This window comes from Palaemon carinicauda, chromosome 3, assembly GCF_036898095.1.
Source record: "Palaemon carinicauda isolate YSFRI2023 chromosome 3, ASM3689809v2, whole genome shotgun sequence".
Taxonomy (NCBI): domain Eukaryota; kingdom Metazoa; phylum Arthropoda; class Malacostraca; order Decapoda; family Palaemonidae; genus Palaemon; species Palaemon carinicauda.
The window spans coordinates 74,890,423-74,900,422 of NC_090727.1; the positions used below are offsets into that span (position 1 = coordinate 74,890,423).

A 10,000-nucleotide genomic window follows, 5' to 3' on the forward strand; every position below is an offset into this window, starting at 1 on the left:
CTGGCCTATTCTTTACAGATTCCCCTCTGTCCTCATACACCTGACAACACTGAGATTGCCAAACAATTCTTCTTCACACAAGGGGTTAACTACTGCACTATAATTGTTCAGTGGCTACTTTCCTCTTGGTAAGGGTAGAAGAGACTCTTCAGCTATGGTAAGCAGCTCTTCTAGGAGAAGGACACTCCAAAATCAAACCATTGTTCTCTAGTCTTGGACAGTGCCATAACCTCTGTACCATGGTCTTCCACCGTCCTGGGTTATAGTTCTCTTGCTTGAGGGTACACTCGGGCACACTTCTATCTAGTTTCTCTTCCTCTTGTTTTGTTAAAGTTTTTTTTATAGTTTTTATAGGAAATATTTATTTTAATGTTGTTACTATACTTAAAATATTTTACTTTTCTTTATTTCCTTTCCTCACTGGGCTATTTTCCCTGTTGGGGCCCCTGGGCTTATAGCATCCTGCTTTTCCAACTAGGGTTGTAGCTTAGCATTTAATAATAATAATAATAATAACCGAGTTCTTCATCTTTCTCCGGGAGAGTAAATAATTCAATTTCGACTGATTGGCAAATTGCTCTTGACAGATTTTCCAATAATTGTTATGAAGTTCTTTCTTGTCAGCGTTTTGGATTTTTTTTCTTGTTTTTTTTTTTTATTGTTTTGTTGTATCAATGTTTGTTACGCTTGTATCTTTGTCACCTTAGTTATTAGTATGAATAATATTTACCAAATAACACTTGAATTTTTTTTATTTATGTTTTTGTCGTTATTTTATGGTATTTAACATATATTGGTATTATTATTATTGTTATTATTATTATTATTATTATAATTATTATTATTATTATTATTATTATAACTTATTATTATTATTAATATTATTATTATTATCATCATTATTACTAGCTAAGCTACGACCTTAATTGAAAAAGCAGATTGCTATAAGCCCGAGGGCTCTAACAGGGAAAATAGCCCAGTGAGGAAGGAAATAAGGAAACTACAAGAGATGCAACTAACAACTAAACTAAAATACTCTAAGGACAGCAACAATACCAAAATAAACCTCTCATATATAAATTATAAGTAAAAATATTTGTCTTATTCAAGAAAACAAAACGGTGAATGTAAAGTTATGTAACCAAGAAAACAAAAAAAGGGTGTATGTAGGGTTTTGTAGTCAACGGATACAAAATTAAAGTGGACATTGTTGTTGTATTTGTTGTTGCATTTTTTTATCACGAAGTCATTGACCACGACAAACAAGGTGAAGCAAAGAAAGCAAAACATCGTCGAAAAACAATGTCGAAAAACACTGTCGAATTATGGTTTCTTGTTTAGTAAAGTCTGGATTCTTGTTCAGCTAATTAATACTGGTACTGTTCTTGAAAATATTTCATTTTGGTTGTTTATTCTTCTCTTATAGTTCATTTATTTTCTTGTTTCCTTTCCTCACTGGGTTATTTTTCACTGTTGGAGCCTTTGGGCTTATAGCATCTTGTTTTTCTAACTAGGGTTGTAGCATGGCTTATAATAATAATAATAATAATAATAATTTTACTTTCAAATTCCTTAATCTTGGAGTTTTATCACCAATATAAGAAAAGTGGTTTATACCCATCCTAGCCTACTGGTATGTTTTAAGTTAACCTTTTATTATTACAAGATTAAAAAAAAAACATATACCCAATCTGTCCCACTGGTATGTTTTAAGTCAATATTTTATTTAAGAATTCCTTAAACATGGAATTATGTTACTCATCATCTCCTCCTACGCCTGTTGACGCAAAGGGCCTTGGTTAGATTTCGCCAGTCGTCTGTAGCTTTTAATTCAATACTTCTCCATTCATCATCTCCTACTTCGCGCTTCATAGTCCTCAGCCTTGTAGGCCTGGGTCTTCCAACTCTTCTAGTGCCTTGTGGAGCCCAGTTAAACGTTTGGTGAACTAATCTCTCTTGCGGAGTCCGAAGAGCATGTCCAAACCATCTCTATCTACCCCTCATTATGATCTCATCTACATATGGCACTCGAGTAATCTCTCTTATAGTTTCATTTCTAATCCTGTCCTGCCATTCAACTCCCAATATCCTTCTGAGGGCTTTATTCTCAAATCTACTAAATCTATTGGAGATTGTTTCATTGTCATAGCATGACTCATGTCCATATAGTAACACCGATCTCACTAAACTGATATATAGTCTGATTTTTATATGAAATTTTAGGCGCTTTGATTTCCAAATCTTATTTAACTTGGATTTAAATAAAATGTTATAGACCCAATCTGAGCCAGAACATTTTTCTTTACAGGACCCGACGGGACCCATTTCAATCGAGTGGCCGGGCAAGGAGGAGACATCCTTTCTGGAGATAATATTTTCAGACAGAAGAACCACAGCGATATCACTGCCCAGGCCGGAGCCACTGCTGCCCTCCCATGTCGTCTTTCGTCGTCCTTGGCTGATGGAATGGTAAGATAACATTGATATTTGTGGAATGGAAGAGGGGAACCTTTTGGATGATGGAATGAGAGAGGGGAACCTTGGATGATGGGATGGTAAGACATGGAATGAGAGAGGGGAAATTTGGATGATGGAATGGTAAGATAAAATTGATATTTGTGAAATGGAAGAGGGGAACCTTGGTGGATGGAATGAGAGAGGGGAACCTTGTATGATGGATGGTAAGACATGGAATGAGTGAGGGGAACCTAGCCTGATGAGATGAAAAGACATGGAATGAGAGAGGGAACCTTGCTCCATGGAATGGTAAGACAAGACAAAATAAATGTTTGTGAAATGGGAGAGTTGAAGCTTGCCTGATGGAATGGTGAGATAATAGAGACATTTGTGGAATGGGAGAGGGGAACCTTGACTGATGGAATGGTAAGACAAAATAGATATCTTGAATGGAAGAGGGGAATTGGCTGATGGAATGGTAAGACAAAATAGATATCTGGAATGGATGAGTTGAAGCCGGTTTGATGGAATGGAAAGAAAAAAAGTAGATATCTGGAATGGGAGATGGGAAGGGATAAGAGGAACAAATCCTTGGAAAAATGAATGATGATGAAAGACATTGAAAAATGGAAGTTAATATATTTCAGTTTTATTCTCTCATTTAACATTCCTTATAGACTCCCTGTTTATTCAATTGATGCTATATTTACCTCCGCCAAAGAAGTTGGAAGGAGGTTATGTTTTCACTCCTGTTTGTGTTTGTTTGTTTGTAAACAGCTTCCTGGCCACAATTTTAATCGTAGAGTAATTAAACTGTTATGAAAAAGCTGGAAAGTTAAATTTTGAAAAGTCTAGGTCAAAGGTCAAGGTCACGATGAAGCAAAATGTCCAATTCACGTAATCAGCCATAAGTTTGGACAACGTTGTCACAGAGACTTCAAACTTGGTTCATATTTGAGTGTAAGAAAATGCTCGCCAATTAATACATGTCAAGGTCAAAGGTCAAGGTTGAGAAATAAGCTGCAGTGGCGGAAGTCTGCGCTTTACTCAGTGCCCCCTCTAGCTTTACGTGTTTTTATTCTCTTGTTTAGCGTATTCAAATAGTTTTTAGCAGCATTTAGAGACTTCTTACTTTATTTTATCAATATCTATCCTCCCGTTTTTTAGCAATTATATATCATCTCCAGCAGTTTATATATATATATATATATATATATATATATATATATATATATATACAGTATATATATATATATATATATATATATATATATATATATATATACAGTATATATATATATATATATATATATATATATATATATATATATATATACTGTATATATATATATATATATATATATATATATATACTGTATATATATATATATATATATATATATATATATATATACAGTATATATATATATATATATATATATATATACAGTATATATATATATATATATATATATATATATATATATAGTATATATATATATATATATATATATATATATATATATATATATTCCAGGATAGGTTACACTGTCTTTTTCATATCAATTGCCTGTTTTTTCCGTCAAACTTTCCAATTCAGTTTTTAAGCTTTCGATTTGGGGTATATGAACATTTTTTGAACCTTTGTCACACATTTTTTGGTAACATATATTGCATATGTATAATTCACCTTTTACTGTATTATTATTATTATTATTATTATTATTATTATTATTATTATTATTATTATTACAAGCTAAGCTAGTAATAATAATACTAATATGAGATTCTATTTTTATGAAGTCTTTTTATCGAACGTTCAACCAGTGTCTTTCACCAAGTAATATTTATTTATCCTCAGCCTCTCTCTCTCTCTCTCTCTCTCTCTCTCTCTCTCTCTCTCTCTCTCTCTTACAGAAACCTATATTTACTTTATATCAACATCCAATCTTCAAACTTTAAGAATGGGAAAATAAACTGCTTGTTTATCTAAATTATTTATCAAGACAAAATTAACAATTCTCTCTCTCTCTCTCTCTCTCTCTCTCTCTCTCTCTCTCTCTCTCTCTCTCTCTGTGCGTTTTGGAGCCACCATGAACACAGCGTAGGGTAATAATTGAAAGTCTCTAATCTTTAATGAAATCGAGGCTTTAAAGCCAACAAGTACGATACAGCCAGAATACGTGGGACCCGTTCGATACGTGTTTAAGAACATGAAAGCGAATTTCCAAAGAGCGTCGGCCGGCCATCCATTTAACGTCAAAGAACAATAAATATCGAGTGTTAATACGAATCACGCTTGGATGAGCAAGGGACGTGAGTGTAGGCCTTTCACCGCCCCCGCCCCCCCCCCCAAAAAAAAGAAAAAAAATGAAAACCTGTAAGCGTAATTAACGCGCGTTGGAAAAGGCGTTTACACAAATACTGAATCTTCGCTGTTTTGCTTAACGTTTTTATAGTTTATATAGGAAATGTTTATTTTAATATTGTTACTGTTCTTAAAATATCCTATTTTACCTTGTTTCCTTTCCTCACTGGGTTATTTTCCCTGTTGGAGTCCTTGGGCTTATAGCATATCCTGCTTTTCCAATTAGGGTTGTAGCTTACCAAGTAATAATAATAACAATAATAATAATAATAATAATCATAATAATAATAATAATAATAATAAAATAATTACAACAACAATAATAATAATAATAATAATAATGATAATAATAATTGAACATATTTTGAAGTTCAAAGGACTACGTCAATACCAAAATATGAAGAGGTGGTGTGACACAGGCCTAGGGTGGTGGGTGTTGGAAATGGCATGAGAGTAACAAAAACACGTATTAACATATATCGATGGTGAGGTTAGTAATTAAAATACAGTCGTTAGCGACTATTACGAGCCCTGTTTACTACATAGAACATGGAGAGTAATAAATTGGTAAATTGATATAAAGAGAGAGAGAGAGAGAGAGAGAGAGAGAGAGAGAGAGAGCAAGTGTATAGGTATGATTATAAACGTCATGGACCCAAAGAGAGAAAGAGAGCTGATTGTATAAAGGAGAAGTACTAGTGCGAAGAGAATAAAAGAATGATGCATGGGTAGATAAACGGAAAAGGTTAGAAATAAATTCAGAGTTTAAACTTGAGCATGTGGCCTGAGATGCTTCTGTTTTTTACCTCAGCTTACCTTAAAACTTTTCAAATTTCCTTAAATTTGAAGCTAGTAAAACCGAAATTTCCTTAAAACCTACCTTGAAAGCATGCAAATTCATCAAACTAAGGTAATTACCTTGAAAGTTTAAACCATGGAAGTAATAGTTTGTGATTACAAATTATTATTATTATTATTATTATTATTATTACTTGGTAAGCTAAAACCACAGTAGAAAAAGCAAAATGTTATAAACCTGAGTTCTCCAACAGGGAAAATAGCCCAGTGAGGAAAGGAAACAGGAAAAATAAAATATTCTAAGAAGAGTAACAACATTAAAGTAAATATTTCCTATATAGAATATAAAACTATCAAAACAATAGAAAGAGAAACTAGATAGAATAGTGTGCCCGAGTGTACCTTCAAGCAAGAGAAATCTAACCCAAGACAGTGGAAGACCATGGTCCAGAGGCTATGGCACTGCCCAAGACTAGAGAACAGTGGTTTGATCTTGGAGTTTCCTTCTCCTTGAACAACTGCTTACTATAGCTAAAAAGTCTCTCCTACCCTTACCAAGAGGAAAGTGGCCACTGAACAATTACCGTGCAGTAGATAACCCCTTGAATGAAAAATTGGTTGGTAATCTCAGTGTTATCAAGTGTATGAGGACAGAGGAGAATATGTAAAGAAGAGGCCAGACTATTCAGAGTATGTGTAAGCAAAGGAAAAAATGAACTGTAACCAGAGAGAAGTATCTAATGTAGCACTCTCTGGCCATTCAAAGGACCCCATAACTGATTACCGGTAGTATCTCAACTGGTGGCTGGTGCCCTGGCCACCCTACTACCTCCAAATAACGCAAATAAGTAAGAAAAGACTATAAAGAAACACGAGAATTGTTGATGCACTTGAGGGAAAATTCCTTCTCTTGGTACTCAATGGAAACTGAGCACTTGTCATATCTAACCCAACAAGAGAATCCAGTGACTTAAAACCTCTTTGCTTCATAATGACGACTCTCCTCCATCTAGGTTAGGTAGAGGGAATCCGGAGAGAGAGATGGCTGAAGTATGTATAATTAATTTCGGCTGGCTGGTCGTTAAACGAGATTCATGTGCCTCGGTTAACGACGTCCCCATTATAAATAACGCTAGTTTGGAGTCCTTGTCATGATGTAATAAACCGACGTTCTAATTCTTTCGTAAGCTAAGTATTGCTTGGAATGACGAGGAAATGGTAATTGGATAGGGAATATTTTTTTTTTTTTTTTTTCTTTTTTTGAGATTTGGCCGTTGACATGTCTGATAAAATGTACGTATTTTAGGTTTGTTTACTCTGTGACGGCGCCGAGTAAGGTTGTGAACTCAAAGGCAGGTTGGAAACGACTGAGTTATATTATTGTAGAACTCTCTCCTTATATACAAAACCTCAAGGCAACAGGACATAACAAGTTCACAAGACAGACAATATTACAGAGGAAAAACCAGACATGAATTTTCATGTTCGTTTTAGTGCGAGGGAAGAGCGAAGATACTAGCATAATAAATACAAAAGGAATTATGTACAATTGTGTAAAACACGGTTGGTACAACTCTTATATTTTATTTATTTCTAGTGAATCTTTAAAGATAAGTTTCTGAATTTATTTGCTTGTATTCATTTTAAAAATCTATTTCGCAATTTGAAGATTATTTAACAGCCAGTTTGAAATCTCTCTCTCTCTCTCTCTCTCTCTCTCTCTCTCTCTCTCTCTATATATATATATATATATATATATATATATATATATATATATATGTATATATATATATATATATATATATATATATATATATACATATATATATTTATATAGATATATATATATATATATATATATATATATATATATATATATATGATGAATAGACAATGTCTTAGGGGCGCCAATCTATATATATATATATATATATATATATATATATATATATATATATATATATATATATAGATAAATATATATATATATATATATATATATATAGATAAATATATATATATATATATATATATATATATATGTATATATATATATATATCTATATATATATATTTATATATATATATATGTATATATGTATATATATATATATATATATATATATATTGAATTTTGTTCATTATAGTTTAGCATTCAATTTTGGATTTGGCTAAATATACCTATTTAAACGTCTTTTAGACATTTCTGATATAAGAGAAGCCATATATGAAAGGTTGAACATTACAGCAGCTGTAATATGAACGCAGAGTTATTTAGCATTTTATGTAATAAGTAGGCAGAAAACGGGTCAAGCTGAGAGAGAGAGAGAGAGAGAGAGAGAGAGAGAGAGAGAGAGAGAGAAAGAGAGAGAGAGAGAGATAGAGATTACACCTTCCTCCTTTATGCACGATGTTATTATACCAGATAATACGTAATAGTCAATCAGTCCGTTATGCAAACAGACTTCATTTTAATGAGCCTCTTAATCATTTTATTGACAGGAATAACAGATATTTATCCGATACAATTAGGATTGACCTGTCATTAGAGGTTTAAAGGCCGCTAGTGAATGGCAGAGGCGAGGGACAGTGATATTGCCCTAGGAGCATATACGCATATGATCAGCGCCCAAGCCCCCTCTCCACCCAAGCTATGACCAAGGATGGCCACGCAATGGCTACTGATAACTCAGCAGAGAGACCTATGGGCTCCCCCAATTCCAACCCCCATCCTTTGCTCACTAGTATGGTTAGGTTGCAGCGACCAAAGAAACTAACGAGTTTGAGCAGGAGACTAGCCCCAGTCTGACGTTCACCAGTCTGGGACGTTACCACATCGGCCAAAACAAGCCTTCTGAGTTATTTTTGCTTTTGGATTTTGATTTTTGTATCAGGTTATAGGTTATTTGGCAATTCTTCTCCACTTTCCCCTTATAATATTCCTTTTAATTAATTTATTTATATATACCCCAACAGCGAACTCTATTGCTCTTATTATTATTATTATTATTATTATTATTATTATTATTATTATTACTAGCTAAGCTACAACCCTAGTTAGAAAAGCCCAAGAATTCCAACAAGGAAAAATTGCCCAGTAAGAAAATGAAATAAATAAATAAATAAACGATGTAAGAAGTAATGAACAATTAAAATAAACTATTTAAAAAACAGTAACAACATCAAAACAGATATTTCATATATAAACTATAAAGAGACTGATGTCAGCCTTTTCAACTTGAAAACATTTGCTGCAAGTCTGAACTTTTGAAGTTCTTGATGTGAAAATGGACCAGTTTTTCCTATGTAAATACTACACATTAAAATGTATCGGGAATGTGTACCTAAACTTGAGTATTTCAAATTATGTGTTCCCTTACGTTCATGTGTTAACAAAGAATTTTGTTAAATTTGCCTAGAATTCTGGTCGGTATTTCCATTTAAACATGATAGATTTGATGTTGAGAATTTGGGTTCATGATCAGAACACAGAACTCTCTCTCTCTCTCTCTCTCTCTCTCTCTCTCTCTCTCTCTCTCTCTCTCTCTCTCTCTCTCTCTCTTAAAGACACTTTTTTAGATTTGATGTGGACAATTCATGCTCATGTTAAGAACAGAACGCTACTCTCTCTCTCTCTCTCTCTCTCTCTCTCTCTCTCTCTCTCTCTCTCTCTCTCTCACTTTTTTAGATTTGATGTTGAGAATTCGTGTTCATGTTAAGATCAGAACGCTACTCTCTCTCTCTCTCTCTCTCTCTCTCTCTCTCTCTCTCTCTCTCTCTCTCTCTCTCTCTCTCTCTCTCTCCAGCGGATGTAGTGAATAGTAATACGGTAAACGAATTTAAAAATAGGTTAAACAAGATCATAAAAACTAAACTAATTCACTCTACCTAAGAGCAAATGGAGTCTCCGCTGATGGACTTAAACGTCTTCGAGTCATCCAAAATCCTTGTAACACACTCTCTCTCTCTCTCTCTCTCTCTCTCTCTCTCTCTCTCTATATATATATATATATATATATATATATATATATATATATATATATGTATATTTCCTGTTACGCCAAGGGCAACCACTCGGAAACCACAATCTCCCACAAATTACCCAAACTGCAGTGATGTAGTTAGGAAAGGGGGGAGGGAGTTGAGATGGGTTGAATCTGTGTGTGTGTGTTTGTGTGTGGGAATATCTATCTAATTATTTAGCCATGATTTTTACGGATGGTGTAAACAAGTATGTATGTATATATATATATATATATATATATATATATATATATATATATATATATATATTACAATTATAAAAGGAAAGAAATATACACCATTTGATATTATGTTACGGATTAAATTCTATTTAACAGTAATCTAGCCTTAATT

General features: G+C 33.2%; 1 protein-coding gene across 1 annotated transcript in view; it reads left to right on the top strand.

Annotated features, from left to right (window-relative positions):
- The window catches only part of LOC137632397 (limbic system-associated membrane protein-like), a gene marked incomplete at its 5' end in the record, with an annotated part of 53,594 nt that overhangs the window by 22,345 nt on the left and 21,249 nt on the right, over window positions 1-10,000 (top strand). Inside the window, one exon of the mRNA XM_068364333.1 lies at window positions 2,309-2,469. Within this exon, the coding sequence (XP_068220434.1) occupies window positions 2,309-2,469 (161 nt within the window). The remainder of the gene's footprint in view (window positions 1-2,308; window positions 2,470-10,000) is intronic.